Source organism: Perognathus longimembris, chromosome 3 (assembly GCF_023159225.1).
Source record: "Perognathus longimembris pacificus isolate PPM17 chromosome 3, ASM2315922v1, whole genome shotgun sequence".
Classification (NCBI taxonomy): domain Eukaryota; kingdom Metazoa; phylum Chordata; class Mammalia; order Rodentia; family Heteromyidae; genus Perognathus; species Perognathus longimembris.
Window position 1 is genome coordinate 2,550,098 of NC_063163.1, and position 18,759 is coordinate 2,568,856.

The 18,759-nt window shown below is 46.8% G+C and overlaps 1 protein-coding gene across 2 annotated transcripts in view; it reads left to right on the top strand.

Moving 5' to 3' along the window:
• Positions 1-2,509: 2,509 nt before the first annotated feature.
• Nalf1 (NALCN channel auxiliary factor 1) overlaps positions 2,510-18,759 on the top strand; it is a 425,631-nt gene continuing 409,381 nt past the window's right edge. For both annotated transcript variants that reach the window (XM_048341102.1, XM_048341103.1), the window contains exon 1: positions 2,510-3,728. In XM_048341102.1, coding sequence (XP_048197059.1) covers positions 2,772-3,728 — 957 coding nt within the window. In that variant the 5' untranslated portion in view covers positions 2,510-2,771. The remainder of the gene's footprint in view (positions 3,729-18,759) is intronic.

The window sequence follows — 18,759 nt, forward strand, 5'->3', positions numbered from 1 at the left end:
GGTGTGAATATATTGACACACACATGTTCGTTGATGGGGTGCTATGGTGACCGAGGTCCACGTAGAAAGTGTGGATACTTGCCCGAGAAGCAATCGAGTTCGTCAGTAGTATTCAGATAGGGCTATGAAGAAAAACGCTTGCTCGCAAGAGTCGGGAACCCGACACACTGAACTCCCGAGCAGCAGAATGGCACCAGAGTGCCACAGGGCCGTGTTACACGTTTGCGGGCATCCAGGCACCTGCCAGCCCCCGGGGTGGTTTCCGCAGTGGCCCCGGGGAAGGTGGGTGGCGCTGGGCGCGCACTTTGCAGCTCCTCCTAAGAAAAACACCCAGTCCCCGTGCATCCGACCCCCCCCCCCCGCGCCCCAGTGCCTCCACGAGGAAAGAGCCCGGCTACACCCCAACCCCCTGGGGTTCCCCCACGGATTCGCTTAGATCTGAGAACCCCTGATACATTGGGGGCCTGGCTCGGTGCGCCCCAGTGGTCAGGGCGAGCAGTCCCGGGGGTGGGGGAGGGGGAGGCGACACCCCAGAGCAGGGACACCCCCCAAAGCCGGCCGCACTTTCCATGCGCAGGGCAGGGGCGGGCCACGTGCGCGCCCCCCCCCCCCCGCCTTCCCGCTTGCTTCACGACTGAGGTGGACACGGGTCTCCAGATCCAAGGAGACCCCGGGGGATCCGGGAAGGAGGGGACCCCCAGGATTTCCCCCGCAAGTCCGTAGCTTTCGTTTCTCTCAACTCCCAGAGCCGTCGCTAAGGGGCACCAGAGCCTCGGCCTGCAGCCGGCGCGCTGCGCGAGCCCCGCGGGCGGGCCGGCGGGCGGGCGGCGGGGCGGAGGGCTGCGCGCCACGGGGGCGCCGTGGGGAGGGGGCGGCCGATCCCCGCCGGAACCTCCTCGACGGAGCCCCCGCGGCTCTCCCGCCAGGTCCGCCCCGGGAAGGGCCAACGTGCGCCGGCTTACTTTGGCCCAGGAAGACGCGGGCGAACCGGGAGCGGAGCCCGTCACGGAGGAGACGTGCGTGTGGCCCGGACGGAGAGGATCGCTCGGGCGAGGGGGGGTGGGGGGGGCGGCTGCACGTGCCCTAACGGTGCGCTCGCGGACACCCCCCCCCCAACACGCCCGGTACACGAATGTCACGCGCAGACACACTCACACACGCGCAGGTGCACCGAGCCTAGGCGCGCGGGCCCCGCACCGCACCGCACCCCGGGGCGGCCCGCGCTCTTGGGGACAGGCGGACCTCGCGGGGGGGGGACCCCCACGGCTGTCCCGGGGAGGGGGAGGGGGGCGGCCGGGTGCCCCAGGCTGCCCGGGGGGGGGGCCCTTCCCGTCGTCCCCGCCTTCCGCGAAGCCCCGCGCCCCCAGGCGGGCGGGACGGCGCCTCCCGGGCCCGGGACGTCCGGGTTCGCGTCCTCGGGGCGGACTTGGCCGGGGCGCGCGGCCGGCGTGGGGGGGGGGGGGTGGGCAGCCCCGCGGGGCGTTGTGACTTTGGCGGTGACAAAGGCGGCTGCGGGGCGCGGTGGCGTGGGGGGTCGGTGGGTGGTGGTGGTGGAAGCCCGGCCGGGGCGCGCGCAGCCCCCTCCCCTCCCGTCGCCCCCCCTCCTCCCTCCCTCCCTCCCCTCCCGCCGCCGCCGGCGCGCCGCGTCCTCCGCGCCCTCCTCCCCGGGCCCCGCCGCCGCCACTGCGCCAGGATGGAGAGACCTCGGCGCGGGAGGAGATGACGCACCACCCGGCGCTCCCCCCCAAAAAGTGGGGCTCCGGGACGAAGATGGCGGCAACTTAGCCCGGGCGCCGAAGAGGATGACCGCGCTCTCCGGAGGCCCCGCGCAGGCGATTCGGCCCCGAGGTCCCGGGGAGGCGGCGCCCGCGGGCGGCCCCGCGGCGGCGGCGGGAGCGCGGGGTGGGGGGTGGGGGGGAGGGCGAGCCCAGCCGGCGGCGGCCCAGGCTCCGGACTCGGGCACAGCCAGCGCCAAGTAGGCTCGGCAGGCAGGCGGGCGGGCGGGCGGCGGAGACGCGAAGGAAGACGGAGAGGAAGGAGGAGGAAGAGGAGGAGAAGCCGGGGAGGAGGAGGAGGAGGAGGAGGAGAGGAGGAGGAGGGGAGAGGAGGAGGAGGGGAGGCGCTCCGGGCGCCGTCAGTGGGCAGCGGAGAAGCGGCGGCATGCCCCAGGCGGGGGAGAGCGGGCTGCCCGCCGCCGCGGGGCCACGGGGACCCGCGCGCTGACGATGCCGGGGTGACCGGAGCCGCTCCAGCGCCCCGCCGCGCCGCGCCACCCATCCACCCATCCCTCCATCCCTCCATCCCTCCATCCACCCATCCCTCCCTCCCGCCTGCGCCCACCCCGCCGCCGGCCAGCACCGGCCTCAGCCTCCTCTGCCTCTCTCTCTCTCTCTCTCTCTCTCTCTCTCTCTCTCTCTCTCTCTCTCTCTCTCTCTCTCTCTCTCTCTCTCTCTCTCTCTCTCTCTCATTGTTCCCACTGAACAGGAGGATGGGGTCGGCTGGTGATTAGGTCGGGATCAAGTCAGATCTTCCTCCAAAGCCTGGTAATATTGATGTAGGCAAAAGAGAGAGAGAGAGAAAGAGAGAAAGAGAGAGAGGGAGAGAGAGAGAAAGAGAGAGAGAAGGGAGAGAGAGAGAGAGAGAGAGAGAGAGAGAGGAAGAGCCGGGAGGAGGGGATAAGGAAATTAAAGCTCGAAGTCCATGCATATTGTGGAGACGCCGGCCCGGGAGCCCCCAGGGTGGAGTCGGCCAGGGCTGGGCCTTCCCAAAATATGACCAGAGGTGCTTGGATGTGTCGGCATTATGACGACCGCGTGAAGATCTGGTTGGCCGCACCCCGGGAGAACGAGAAACCCTTCATCGATTCCGAGAGGGCTCAGAAATGGCGACTGTCCCTGGCGTCCCTTCTGTTTTTCACGGTCCTGCTCTCTGATCACTTGTGGTTCTGCGCCGAGGCCAAGCTCACCCGCACCCGGGACAAGGAGCAGCAGCAGCAGCAGCGGCAGCAGCAGCAGCAGCAGCAGCAGCAGCAGCGGCGGCAGCAGCAGCAGCAGCAGCAGCGGCCCCGGCAGCCCGAGCCCTCCTGGCCCGCGCTCCTGGCGGGGATGGAGGGGGCGTCCGCGCCCGGCGCCCCGGCGGCGGCGGCGGCGGCGGTGGCGGCTCACAGACTCCTCTCCGCCTCCTCCTCCTCCTCCTCCTCGTCCCCGACCCTGCCCCCCTCCCCGGGAGGCGGCGGCCAGGGCAACCGGAGGAGCCACCACCGGAGGAGCCGCCGCCAGGCTCCGAGCCTCGCGGGGAACTCCGCCAAGCCCGCGTGGCGCCTGGAGTCCTGCTACCCGCCGGGCAGCTCGGGGGGCCAGTGCTTCACCGTGGACAGCGCCGACGCGGTGTGCGCCCGGAACTGGAGTCGGGGGGCGGCGGCCGCGGGGGAGGCGCGGCAGCCTCCGCCCCCCGGCTGGAACTTGTCGGATTTTTACCTCTCCTTTTGTAATTCCTACACACTCTGGGAGTTGTTCTCCGGGCTGTCCAGCCCCAACACCTTGAACTGCAGCCTGGACGTGGCGCTCACCCAGGGCGGCGAGACGGCCGCCGCGTGCCGGCAGTGCGTGGAGGCGTACCAAGACTACGACCACCACGCCCAGGAGAAGTACGAAGAGTTCGAAAGCGTGCTGCACAAGTACCTGCAGTCGGACGAGTACTCGGTCAAGTCCTGCCCCGAGGACTGTAAGGTAGGGGCCCTGGGTCTGCAACCCTGCCTCTTTCCTTCCCCCCCCCCCCTTACACCCCCCACGTCTGGTGTCTGCTGGGTTCTCCCCCTCGCCCCTTTTCCTCTCTCTCTCCCCACGCGCGTGGTGGTGGGCAGTGTGTCTTCAAGGAACTTAGCCGGGCTCTGGTTGTGCTGCTTTCCGGGTTGTCTCTCTGGTGCCACGGGCTTGCCTGCTGTGGCGGGAGGGCGGACCGCATTGTTTGGGGGGGGGGGCTGATGGCTAGAGCTGGGTGCGGGGGGAAGTCCTTGGCTTTGGGGTGAGCAAGCCAGCAGTGCCTCCCCTCTTTCTCACGGGCTCTGCGGTTGGCTGGAAGTCGGTCGGTGACAGCTGTTGGATGGGGCTGAGGAGCGCAGGTGGCCCCAGGAGGTGGAGACAGGCAGGTGTGCCTGGCATCGGGTCTTGGGACTGCACACACACACACACACACACACACACACACACACACACACACACACACACAGGGCTCCTCCAGGAGAGTGACATCGCGAAGTTGGCTTGACCGGGGAGAAAGAGAGGAGGTGCAGCTGTTGATGTCGGAAAAACAACCAGATTGGCATGCTATTCCGAGGATATTTCTCGTTCATTGGACGGGCTCAGGGCCTAGCTGATCATATGTTTACCCCCCCCCAAGTGTCCTGTTTTCCCTTAGAAATGTGTAGAATCATTGATTCAAGACTCATGCAAAGTCAGAAGTTGCAAGTGTAGGTAGCTGGTGATTGATGAGCGATGTCAGGTTATTCGTCTGCGACCTTATATAATGACTTGGGCTTTTTTTTTTCCCGATAGTTAGAATGCGTGGTCAATCGTCGGTGCTATGAATTACAGGTTGCTTCCCATCTGCAAGCCGGTTACTAGATTCCAGATCTTCCTGTTGCCTAGAAAGAGCAACGTGACCTTCGCAGGTTAGCCAGGGGGAAAAGCTAGGTAAAGTTCATAGGAATTGATTTCAATAGCGAATGGGCCCCAGCCTCCTCCCGGCGGGGTTGCTGTCCATGGTGCTGAAAAGAGATTTGCAGGATAAGTGTGGAAGAGGGCACTGTAGTGACCTTTAGTATGTGTGTGTGTGTGTGGGGGGGGGGGGTTGATGACAGAATCTCTGTTAACCTCATCTCCCCCCCCCCACCAAGGGATAACTTATGAAGGAACACCACGAAACAGTATTATTTGACAAGAGAACGAAGACAGCGCACTTTTCCTCTTCCAGGTCGTTGCTACTTCTGCAGCGCAGCGAGCGAGCTCCCCGGTCTCATTTGCCTCGCACTGGGAAAATTCAACCGTGGGTGATAGGGGATGGAAGCGTCAGTGATGCTTCCACCACAGAACTTGGTGGAGGAATTGCTATTTTTCAACGAGTGTCACTCGAGACCCACATTTTACTTTAGGTTCATTACTTGTCCTTTCGACAGTTAAGTCAAACTCAGGCTGACCTGGTTTTTATTATCATTCTTTAAGGCCAGAAACACCTTGGCAGTCATCATTGTGAGGCTGTGGTATAAATCGAGAATACTGTCTCATTGGAAAAGTGGATATTGAACTTCCTTATTTCTTAAACATTCTACTTCAACACACGGTTGGAAGTGTGCCATGTGTGCAGCATAGATACTTATTTTGATAAGATGTGTTGCACTGCGAATGTAGGGAGACCAACATGGCTATTTTTTCTTCCTAATTAAAATGTTGCGGAGATTCCACTGTACTTGTGTGTAGGAGAGGTAGTAATCATTTGAATCTGCCTCTACATGTAAGCTCTTGAAGAAATCTCTAGTAATTCCAACGTGCAGAGCTCCTATTGAAGGGAGCCTGCATCATCAACAGACTGCAGCATATTTTCAGATACATCAAGCTTCTCTTTGTTCAAATGTCCAAGCAAATGTTGAAAGTGTTCAGCTTCTCCTTGACCCAGATTACTTCTCGGCATGACGCTTGTGACATTATAAAAAATAAATACGTTGTAAATAAAATGTATAATGTTATGGAACACATCACAGTTGTATTTTTGTATAGAGTAGTTGTTAACTATATATACAAAAGTACATTATAAAAATCCAAACTCCTTTAAAAAAATCTACCTTATTCTGAAAAGTGTAGATGGTCTAATTTCTCAATTCCATACAACATTTATGTCCTGTAAGTATTTCCTGGTGGTAGAGGAAACATTTTTTGATCAGTTGGAAACATGTGTTTCATAACAGCCATTTTCAAAAATCACAATTTCAAATTTAAAGTGATAGTGCTCTTGGCTTAATATTCACAATTCAGCTGTTTATTTTTAGAAAGAAAACATGAGCAGAGCCCCTTAGTTTAAGGTATAATGTGTCTACTTTGATTCCAAAAGCTACCAACATGCCTCACATGGTTTACAATGCTCTGTGTTTTCTGTGAAGATTCCGTCTGTGTCGCTTTCTGACCGCTTTTGCTTATTCCCAACATAACTGTAATTATGAAGTTGTTACCATCAGGGGCCTTGTTCAACACACATGTTCTATGCAAAATTTTCAACTTTTTAGACAGCACCAAAGTCATAAGGTAGACAAAAAGTAAATACATTATATCTATGTAATTGGCAATATGCTAATAGAAACAATAATATGTTTATTAATACAATTGTTAAAGATGTAGCTAGGATATATAAAATCACATCAACACTACCAATTAGTGCATTTTATATTTTAGGGCCAATATATTAAGCTTTTTATACTTGAGTATAATTAATGATTGTGATTATTTCTAGCTTTTTAGGGTTAAGATGTATTGTCTTCCTCTGTCTTCATGGAAAATAGATATTATATAAAGTACATTAAACTAACTCTTGTATGAATTCTAAAGAGCTTTTGATCAATTAAAAAAAAACTCTTGGATTAGGTCTAGTAGAGTTATCATGTCAGGAAGCCAGGTGTGATAACATAACCTTGTAATTCCAGCACCCAAAAGACTGAGGGAAGAGGACGTCGAGTTTGAGTCTAGCCTGTACCACATAGCGAGTTCTAGGCCAGAATGTTACGTAGTGATATAGCTTCAAAAAAATAATAGAAACAAGTACAGGATGATACTGCCTTGAATTTACAGTAGCTGCAAATCAAGCACAGCAAACTTACTTGAGTAAATTTTATATTGTAATATATCATAAGATCCATTTGCATCTGATAATATTTAATATTGTGAGCAATAGCTGGAATAATTTTGATGAGTAAATATTCATATATATGGAGAATTAATGAACAAGACTTGTTGCATATCTCTCTTGTCCTCTACCATTTAAGCTGGGATATTTTATGAATTAGGTAGCAACAGTTTTAGCAATGATTTTCTTTGTAGCTTGTGGCACTATTCAAAACAATAACTTGATATAATAAGAATCTGACAAATATGCCAGTCTTCAAGTTGGCAGGCAATAGGAAACATGCAGTAGTCTCAGCTAAAAAATTTACAAATGTCTATCATTTTCATGCTTACCATATATTTTTTCCTCTTCCATATGGAACTCGTCAGCTCCCAAGCATTCTAGTGCATAAATACTATGGAAACAAAGTATTTAGGAATGCAAACTTGTGTGTTCTAGGTAACCTTTGTAGTCACTGGTAGCTTTACTTGTTCCATATTACCGAGGTAAATGGTTACTGAACATGGGTTTGAGATGAGATTATAACACGGGTCATTGCAGCTCTGGCCTTTGGTCACCTGAGCATAACTTCTTGTCTTGATACTCTCAAGAGTGCATGCATTCTAACATTGCAGCTTTCTACAATGTCATATGAAAGCAATCTATACTGCTTGTTTGTGTTTAGCAGGCATCAACCTCAAGGGCATCTGGTGGATATCAAGGACCCGTGACTACCACCATACTGGAGCCTCTTATTACAGACACTGCCCACCTGTTTTGTTGGAGCACACAGAGTTTGGGTTACATAATGTGCAGTTTGAAAGAAAAAATCCTTATGATTCTTATTTATTTTAGTGCCATACGTTATAGATTCACGAATAGTTTTTCAAAGGAAAATCAAATTCGTAACTTTCTATTCAAAAGTTGCACCTAAGATATTATTTTGCTGTTGAGTAAGTGCTATTGTACAGATTATGCCACTCCTCACAAGTGTGGAGCACACAGCCACAAACCCATCTCTTTTGCCTCTCCCTGCTGTATTTTTTTCTGCATATGTGTGCAATCGAATGGCTTCTTCACAGATGTGAGTAGCATGTCAGGAGCAAGACTACTGTAGCCACAAAGACAACCATTTGTAAGGGCAAAGGGGCACTTGTAGTTATTTTCATGACTCAGATTTATGTTTATTTGCATATGTTTGTTCTCTATAACTGATGGTTCAAGATCTTTAATTTTTTTTTTGTATTTAAATGGGAACACCCAGCACTTTGCCTTAGCATTAAATGCCTGTTGGGTTACAGAGCAAACAATAAATATTTTTACTTTGGACTTGTAACTGTGTCAGATCCGCAGCTATATAGGGCATAACCTAAATGCTGGTATAAGCTGGTCTGAATCACTTTTATTAGATGAGGTCAGTGTCTGTACATGCAGGTGAATTAGAGTGCAAAAGGAATGGGCTCAAGTGGAGCTGTCAGGTTTGTAAATCACAGCCCACGAAGACAATCGTCACTGCTAGAGTCCATAACTGAGAACATATATACAGATAACAGTTTCAAAGAAAGAGCCCTTCTAATCTGACTTATTTGAACTCTTGCTTGAATTTCTCAATTGAAAACGATCTTTTGTGCTTCCCATCTCATAGTGACTAAACACCAAATGCTTTGTTGTTTAATATTGATTTGTTGTCTTAAAGCTTTTTTCTTCCATATCAATGAATTCAGACCCTCACTGAGTCATCTTGGACTCACCTTGGAATTTCCCAGGCATCTTTGAAAACAGTAAGGCAAGGGGTCCCGTTCCCAGAGGCGCTGAGGTGGCTTATCGTGTGGTCCCGGTGGGCATAAGGTTCTGCTGCGGTTAAGGACCAGCCCTGCGGTGGGCGGTGATAACTAAGGAGCAAGGATCCTTCAGGCCCTGGGGCTCTGTAGTGTACTGCAGCCCATGGGAGGAGAACTTGGGTGGCCTGTGAAAGGCCAACAGCATTCCACACAGGTCCACAGAGGTCAGAGAACAAACCCATATGCAGGGACGAGAACGAGGCGGTGGATGGGAAGGTGATTCCTGGGTGGCAGGGTGAGCAGGGGATGGATAGCTAGCGGGCCAGAGTTTCAGATGCTTGAAGATGGGGCTGTTGATTGGGTTTCTCTTCCTGAACGGGTTTGTTTCATTGCTGTTCACCTCCTGTGCTGAACACAGGAACACAGAAATTAATACACATGTGATTAGGGATACCCCTGCTCCATTTTTACTTCTAATTTTATTATATTTCATTGTTAGCATAGTTAAAACATTTTCAAAGGCACATAGCTGATAGTAGGAGAAAATTTGTATCATTTGTAACATTTCACCTGACTCACAGCTATTCTTTCTTTATCCGGTCACTTCTCTAAATCTAGCAAGTTTCTCTTTTTTATTTCACGGTGTCAACAAGTATGGTTTCTTTGTTGACTTACTTCTACAACGTAACTAGATGACATCCATGGAGTTTGGGTGAAGGTACAAATGGGTAAATAGCCACAGGTGGTAACCAAGCTTAATTTAAGAATTAAGTTTAAAACAGACATACTATTCTGTTTAATATAGGTATTATTTTACTATTTTAAATTTTAGATTGTAAGGTACAAAATTTTTTATATAAAATCCAAATGTTATATAATAATAAATTATTATCAGGTATTACCCACATACAACTTCCTCAATAAGATATTCTAGTTTGCTTTGAGTCTTAAATACTCAAATCAAAAGCTGCTTGCATGTGTCCTCATTAGCGTGCACGGGAACATTTAACTCATAGATGTTTAAGGTATCAAAATGTAATTGTTTATTTCTCCTAGTACACGGCCTGTGTCTGCATTGAGGCATGTATAATTGAAGTGTCACATAGGTAAGATGGTAAAGGTTCTACGACGCAGGCGTATTTCACGTTGGTTCAAGAGACTGGCTATAATACATCTACTCCTATGGGCAAAAGTGCAAGAAATCCCCCCTTGGAGGTACACGGTGAGGATTTGTGTGATAGCTCCTCTGTCCTGCACAGTGGGGAGAAGGAGTTTTATCAAAACCATGACAGTGCTGACTTAGCCCCTCACCTTCCTCTCCTGCTCGTCCAGGGCCTTCTTGCCGCCCCTGGGCTGTGTCCCTGCCATTCCCTGGTTGGGTCCTTCTCTGCCATTAGAAGCTATGTCTCAGGGCCCCTGTCCTATGGGGAGCCCCACGCCCAGAATTCTTTCTCTTTTCTCTGTACTTCCTCTTGTGTGGTCTGTCTCTTTCTTACTGAATTATTACTGCATTTGTCCTTTTGGAAAGGCAATTGAAATAAGACATAAAAGAGCAAAGATGATTAGGTAAAATTCACAGAAAAGGACTTGAGTCGCTCACATTTCAATGCTGGAAGTAGCACCAAGAGGAGCTAGCAACATTTAGAGCCTTATTGAAACCAGGAGCTTTCCTCATGTCTACCCTGGAGAAAACTCGCTACAAATTCCACAGTGGAGAGCAGCAAGAACAGGAAAAGCAGAATGCCCCCAGGTTAAAACAGAGCTACAATATCAAATATGACATTCACCTTGAATATTTTCCCTTTCTTTTTGGTTTTTAGCATTTACAAGTATCCCAAAGCTTTACATTTAGGATCATAATAAGCCCATAAATATCTCTCATACAGATCCAGCAACTATTTAATTTTTTTTTTTTTTTTTTACCATATTTACCTCTTCTATTTACTAAGGATTTAGACAGGATTTAGAGTCCGGGGCAGCTGGATGGAAGGTCAGGTGCATCATTCCAAAAGATGTAAGGGACATGAATGAATGATGGTCTGATTTCACATTTGGATTTGTATAAACTTTGGTGGGATGAAAGGAAACTTTCCTGATCGGAGGCATTTTTTTCAATGAATCCGTAAGGTCTGTGGCTGACGATGTCAGTCTGAATAAGCTACCACGAGAACAGTGACACAGACTAGCTTATCTCACAGTTCTGGGGAATGAGTGAGGGCTATCTTCCTTACTGGAAGATGGTGGTTGTTTGTTTGTTTTTAATTGTGTCTCACACAGTCTCCTGTGGGGCCCCACACTAAGAGCTCTTTCATCTTAGTCCCCTTGGGGCACAGATCTGCCCTGAGGATCTCATTTCATCTTTTGAACTCTTTCTAGAACCTGTTCCCAAGTATAATCCCCTTGACTTACTTAATCCATACCATGCAGTAAGGTATAGGTGAAGGGATGAAGGAAACTCTAATAATGGATTTTAGCCAACTTCTATCCTATGGTCAAAGACTTTAACTTTCACTATCTGTGTGGTAAACCATCAGAGCAAGAATTTTAATTGGTAGATTGGCTTGAGATAATTTGTTTTTCTCAAAAAAAAAACGGGATAAATTTCAATTGCACTTAATTTTAAACTTCCATATTTAAAGAGCTCCCATGCGACTAGTAGTAATCACTTTTGACAGAAGAATTTTAAATGATGGCAGGGCTAAGGAAATCAAGGAGAATTGGGGGGATATTTCAGAGATCTACATTCCAACATTTAAAGGTCCATTTTATGTTGAAGGAGTGTCCCGATCCAGCTGGATAAAATGTGAAACGGGACAAATATTGTCCCTTAGAAGACAGGAAGTAAAAGGGAGAGAAGGATTTGGGATTGAGATGGGTATTCAGACGAGGAGGTAATTTTTGCAGATAAGGCTAGGTTGGTGTATCCCTGGGGTAGAGTGAGTGGGTGTGGAATGTAGATTTGGTCTGGCAGCCGTGGGCACGGATTTATGTGATTCAGCAAATGTGGATAATGTCAAGAGAATGTGAAAGATGGATCTTGAGGAAGAACGTGTAAGTTTGAGCTGAAAAGAGACCATGGACAGACTGAGAAGAAGCAAAGAATGGAGAGAAGAAAGGGGGGAAAACCATCTGTGGGCCCGTGATGATTTGAAAGGCCTAGGATGGTAAACCAGCTCTCATTTGCCATCACAGATACTTAGATGATGATGCTGTAAAAAGAAGAGAAGGTTCATTTTGGCTCCGTGTGTTAGAGGTTTCAGTCTATGACTGGTTATCCTGGCGGCTTTGGGCCAGTCCTAGCAGCAGCTCACATCAAACCTTGTGACTGAGAGGAGCGGAGACACTCTAATGCAAATTCCAGCTAGGCCTCACTTCTCAAACTTCCACTACTTTCTAATAGTGCCGAGCTGGAGACCAAGATTTTACTGCATGGTCTCGGGGAGTGGGGAGGGGACATTCCAGATCCAAACTACAGCACCAGGAAAAGATGGCGAGAAAGTTAGAGTCAGTGAAAAGACACCACAGAACAGACGTGTAGGATGAAGGAGTGGTAGAGGTATCTGAATTTGGAGCTAACTCTGGGTGACCTTTCAGGAACGGGTGTAATAGAAGGGCAAGAAGAGAGATCAAAATGTGAGGCATTAAGGTATGGCTTGGAATTAAACAATAAATGCAAGTGCAAGCTACCCTTCCCTGAGTGTGGCACTGAAAAGAGAGCAAGGTAAATGGGGAAATTGATAGGAGTTTGAGGAAATAAATGATTTATGATGGAAAACAAAACACCTTCACAATCCTAACTGCTGCTGATCTGACATCTGGATGACAGTAAGAGGCTGACGAAGCTACATTCGGTAAGATTAATGGTGGCACCAGGTCCGGAATACATCTTATATATGCTATTGTACCTCTAAAACCCTTCATTTAATCACTTGGGTTTTACAGAGAAACAGTGATTTACTTCCAAGATTTTAGAAAGTAAATTTAACTATCAATTTAAGTGTTCTTAAATTGAATAAAAAGCTCATTTTCAGATACTACAAACTAATTGGTGGTTTTAAATATGAAATGCCAACAATTACATAGTCTATATGGCTAAAATTATTTCTTGCTGCCCTAGAATTCAATGGCGCAGTTATAGGGCTAAGTAAGTTAAATGTGGCTCTTTTTAGGTCTACTTTAAAAGTTATTGATGTTTGATAGAATATTGCAAAGTAACAATTCATTCTGAGTTGTATGGTAAAATGAATAAAGACTGGATTCGAATCCTCCCTTTACCATGTGTTAATCATCTGGAATAGGCCAATATAAAAGTGTTTCACCTAGAGGATTACAGTACAGCCACAGGTAGAGAGATCTTAAGACCCACGAGAACAAACAGACAAATTACTACCTCCCTGATGTGAGCGATTGTATTAACTGTCTGGTAAACAGCACTCACCAGTTGTATAGATATTCTTTGCAATATACATAGTGCCTTCCTGATTTGTTGCACCTGCATTCCTCCTGTTTCTTTGGTATTGTGACTAAATCACTGAACAGCTAATTGTTGAGTGAGTCTAGAATAAAGTAAGTTGTTTCAGGTTAAAAATTCCCCATGTTGCATTTTATGTTGAGTGAGTGGCTATTAGAGGACTTAAACAAAAGTGCTTGAATATGTTTTTTTCATTGCCTTTCTGGGGAGACAAGTGAAGATGACATTCTCATCATCCCCCTTCCCCTCTCATATGTGGGATCCAATCTTGGGTTAAGTGCAGGACTGGGAAATTCACTGGGCATGGAAAGTCATATGTCTCCAAATTTCTTTTCAAAGATGAGAACTTGGTCTACGCTTCGGCATCCTGGTTTTGTATTGCTTTTGTTGTTCTGTTGCTGTTGATGGGCCCCACATTCTGACTTCATTTTGACGAAAAGAGGGGCGGGAAATAAGATAAGAGTCTTGGCTTTGAACTAGAACCACCAGACATGGCAAGCACAACCCAGGGACAGATGGGGCAGGGCAGAAGGAAGACTGCAAACTGTGCGTGCTCTGTAATGGCAACATGGGAAACAGAGGCCAGAAGTAGCCCATGCTCTCCGGAAGCACAGAGCGTTGCCCGGGATTGTGGAGGGCGTGTGCAAGGGGACGCTGCTGCTTGTTCTCCGTGACCCTTCAGGACATGCAGACTCGACCTGATCCCTAATGCACCTGCCGCCCAACACTGTCCGGAAGCAGCAGTCCTACACAGAGGATGGGCTTCCTGCCAGTCCCCGTGAGAAAATGGTTACACAGACCAGAGAACCTTTTTCTTAATGTAACATCCGCTCTCATCATTAGTACTTTGCCCTTCTCAAGAAAGGCGGCCATACTGAACAATTTCTCTGCTTTCTATTCATGATCTCAGCATCCTGAATAACTAAATGCAGAGTGGATCAACCACGGCTTTTACCTTCCTGGTAAAAGGGAACTGAGCGTTTTCGCTAATTCAGAGGCCAAGAATAAATGATACACAGTCACTATTTTACTTTTATAAGCCCGAACTCCTCTTGAGTCAAGGAAGCCCCAGGGACACAGCAAAGTCCCACAGAAGGGGGACTTGGTGAGAGCCCTCTCTACCGCCTTCCCGCCACTGCTTTTCACGTAGGAATCCATTCCCACACCCAGTTCTTTGTGAACACTGTCAGGGCATGGAATTCCTTCCCCCTCCTGGAACTTCACTTGCTTAATCACAAGTCCTCTGCTGACAACTTGAACCTCCTTACACCCTCCCTCTAACACTCCCAGGCCATGGGTCAGGTAGGTTTCACCAGCAACTTCTCTGGGGCTTAGAGACATGTTCCACGTGTGCCCCGGTGAGGACAGCACAGCTGGAGAGCCCGTGTAGGAACATCTGGCTCTTGATCTCATAGGTCTATTGAACTATTACCTCACACTGCCCATCAGGTTTTATATCGTTTCGTATAGATAATCACAGATTATCTGTCCTCCGGGTGGAGGACAGCAGGTGTGAGGCGAAGGTGAATGCAGTTGGCGTCATCCCACTTCGGGGATGAGCCGGCTTCTAAGGATCAGGAGAGTCTGACTGAGATGGCTGTTCCACCAGTTCCTGTCAAACGGGCGGTGTCCATCCATGCCCCGTCTCGCTGAGAGGAGGATCAGAGGGAGAACTTACCAAACCACCTCAGGAGCCTCATCCACATCTCAGGCTGAAGAGCGAAGGCTTCACCTCGCCTGTGCCGGGCTCCCTGCACATTTAGCTGGTGGTGAGCACTGGTGAGATTGTCCTCCTGAGCTTAGTAATTGGTATCTAAACCAGGATGATGTCTGGATCAACAGCTGGGCAGAGAGCTTGAACTTTGTTTCTAGAAAGGTAATTTTATTTTTTTAAGGCACCGATGATAAATTCACTTCAGAGATCAGATAAGGTGTGCCAGGCTATCTGGAGAAAAACAAATGCTTTCCTAAAGGTCAGTCTGAAACTTACACGGTTTAAAAACAGGATTTTCCTACATGTGGTGAGCTTGAGTCTGGCTGCTATGGGTCTTTAGGCATGAGGTTGTTGGACAGGTGAACATTCGGAGGCAGGGTGTTCAGTTCAAGTCCTACAGTAGAATACAAACAATAAAGGCACTGCAAATGCAAATGATCTTGGTGTTCATGTGAGTATTTACAACTCCTCTGTTTTACAGGTTTTGCCACTTATGACAGCTTTCATGTAGGTCCTATTTGTTACAGGGAGTTTCTAAATAAATGTGAAAGATTTAAGAGTCACATAGAAAAAACTAATTCTTTCAAGTCATTTCCGTTTTGACTTTGTAAAGGGAATGCTCACTTGTATTCAATGCTTTCGAACCCTAGACTGAAGAAAATCTCTGTCCATATAGCTTGGCTCCATGGTGAATATACAGGGCATTTAGAGTTTGAAATTTCACAGTTGTCAACTGTTTGGTCAATGGTTTGCCTTCTCCAGCAATGAACTGTCTGAAAAGATGAAAAGAATTGGCCCAACAAAGAGCTTTGTCATTTCTTTGACTTAGTGAGTGAAACAAATCAATCGTATCATTCTTGCATATGACATTTCACTTAAAACGACAGAAAATGGCTACTTACCTTTTTTAAAGCTGTGAAGTGGGGATTGAAACCATGATTTTATTCATGCTAAGAAAATATCCTACCACTCAGATGGTCTCAAACTCATGATCCTCCTGCCTGTGCTTCCTGAAGGCTGGATTACAGGAGTGTGTGTGTATGTGTGTGTGTGTGTGTGTGTGTGTGTGTGTGTATGTATATATATTTGTGTGTATGTGTGTGTATTTTTTGACTAAGCTAAACATTACAAAAACAGTACCCAACTTCATTCCCTCTTTTCATGTGTTTTATTTAGTCTTTGATGAATGAATTTCTCATTTCCAAGTAATTTTGAAAGCTGTAAAAAGTTAAGAAATACCTTTGATTATTATCTTGTTCTTGCCTTTCAATTGTACATTGAAATTAATTCAAATGCATTAATTCATTTAAACTTTAATTATAATATTAGTGTATTGTGAGTCACACACGTGACCGTTTTCATAAATATTTTCTTAAACCTTTAAGGGTTGATATCTTCCATATTCCCGTTCGTTTTTAGAAAGGGGAGAATCTACCACTCCAAAGGCAGAAACTTTAAATAAAACTCTAAAGATGTAGTTGTATTTGGTTTTCCTAACTTTCCTTTGTTCTGTGGCCACAGAGGAAATGAACAGAAATAACAACACAGCAAACTACCCTTAGGACAAAAGCAAAGATTTGAAAGACCAATTTTCTTAATTCTTTTCTTGACTAGTTAGTACCCATCGGAAATCCGGAGAATCCTTGTCTAGAAAATGGACTCAGTTCTGCAGTATTACACTTTAGATTGACATTTAATTTTCTCATAATATTCACATTAAGCAAATAAATGCAAAAGCTGAGAAATGAAAATGCACACTTTTGCAACTTGCTTACTATGCATAATTCTAAAGCACTGTAGCTAGTGGAACTTTGCAACACTCAACAGTTTTTTGTGCATAAAGATTGGGGCAGATAAATTGTAGAAATCTTACTTTATATTAAAGTAGTTTGGTTTAATTCAGATAAATTACATAGATGGTTTAACGTTTGAAATACATGGGGGAAGATAAAAAGCTTGAACTGAACTATACATAGAAGAGGGAAGACACAACGTGATTTTTGAGAGTTCCTGAGTTCTAGCATGATTGTCATTGTAATATGTTCTGTTTTGGGCTCTTTCACATGGTTGTGGGCCTATTCTTATTCTACTGTGTTTCACAAATACCAGCATCATGCAGATGCATTTCATGGAGTAAATTAGTGAAATAATTCCCAGTGGGCTGTTTAGCCAAGTTCTCTGACTTATGTTAATGTTGAGAACCATTTCTTGAGCAGCCTACGATTATTTCTGAAGGAACAGTCAACTCTGATGGACCCAGAATTCTTAGCACTGGAAAGAACACAGGCATTTTTCTCAAAAACAGGGTTGTGACTATTTGCAAAGCACCTGATAATCATTGCCCTGATGCACTAATGGTGGCCACATGAGGAACATTTTAATATCTTAATTTGTGATCATTTCCTCTGGGAGATCATTTTGTCGTACAATTTTTGTGTTCTGCATGGAAAAAAGATCGTCCTGAAGGGACAGATGAATATTGTTCTTTAAAAATAGATCTTTAGTGAAACTGTTCTTGGATAATTTGAGCCCTCTTATTATATGGCAATAGTAATTTAGTCACTGGGAGAAAAGATATCCCACAGTGCACCTAGTTACAAAAAGGCCTAAATAACTATGCACTTTGTCATGTGTGACTCAGACGGGAAAATGGAAAATGTACAAAATTTATATATATATATATATATATATATATACGCAGGATGATTACTAAAGCAAAGAAGAAGTAATCTCAGGAAATCTTCTTCAAGCCTTTGCCTTGTCTCTCCAGATGCACAGGAATGAGGAGAAAATGAAAGGACGCGTAAATCTCTTAATCCTAAAGCTCTTGTTGTCCAAACCTGATCGTGGAGAAGATCTTAGCCACACATTTTCCTGTCCAAATGTTCTCCGTCTTAGCCTTTCAGTAACAATTACTCCGATCTTTGAAATTTGACAGTCTTGAAATTTCCCCTGAAGTCGGTCCTGCTGGTTTGCTTATGATGATTTTCCTTTAAAATACAGTAGACTCTAAGTCAGATAATTACAAAACACCAGGCTTATCAAATATGCTGTTTGATATCTTTGTTGTTGAACAACGGAGCTTTTGAGATGGAAAATATAAACACAATATTTTATTGGAGCATGCTTCTTTATGGCTAATTATGGGTTTGAAAATAATAAACAGCACTATAATTACTCCATAGCTTGCAATGGGGGCTGTATGCTTCCTTAATCTGGCCACTTAAATGGAGAAATAACTGTTCATCTGTGATCCTTTCCCGAGAAGCAATTTTAAGACTAATGTTGCTTGTTTTCTAAATTTAAAAGACAGCAGGAATAGGAATTTCTGTTTGTTGCTGATTAGTTTATGAATTTGAAGAAACTGAAACGATCTAACATTACCGTGTTGGATACCAAAATTAAGAAGAGATTGTGAGCAAATGATTCTGCTTAACATTTAAAGCCAAAGATGATTATACAGAGTGATTGAAACTTTGGGGACCCAGTCGACTGTGTAATGCCATAGATACCTTTTTCTTTATTGGAAGATCCTATTCAGATCACTTACTTACGATGTCTAGAGCATCGAAAGAGGTCCAAGAGTTTGAGCATGAGGCTTCATGCTCATTGGAGCTGCACTTCCATTCCTTTTTGTTCTAGTTATTTTTTGAAATAGGGTCATACATGACCCTTGCACGATCCCTCTGTTGACCTTTCTATCACCATAGCTGGAATAACTGCATCTCTTCGCCCACTTTGCTGCTGCTGAGTGGAGTTTTAGGAGGCTTTGGGTGTGCGCTTTTGTCTAGGGTACCTGGCATGGTGGCCCGCCTATTCTGAACCTTCCACTTAGGCTTGTGTGACCACACTAAGCTAATGAATGGGGGGGGGGCGTTCTTTTTACCCAAGCAGGACTTAAACTGTGATTCTCCCAGTCTCTGCCT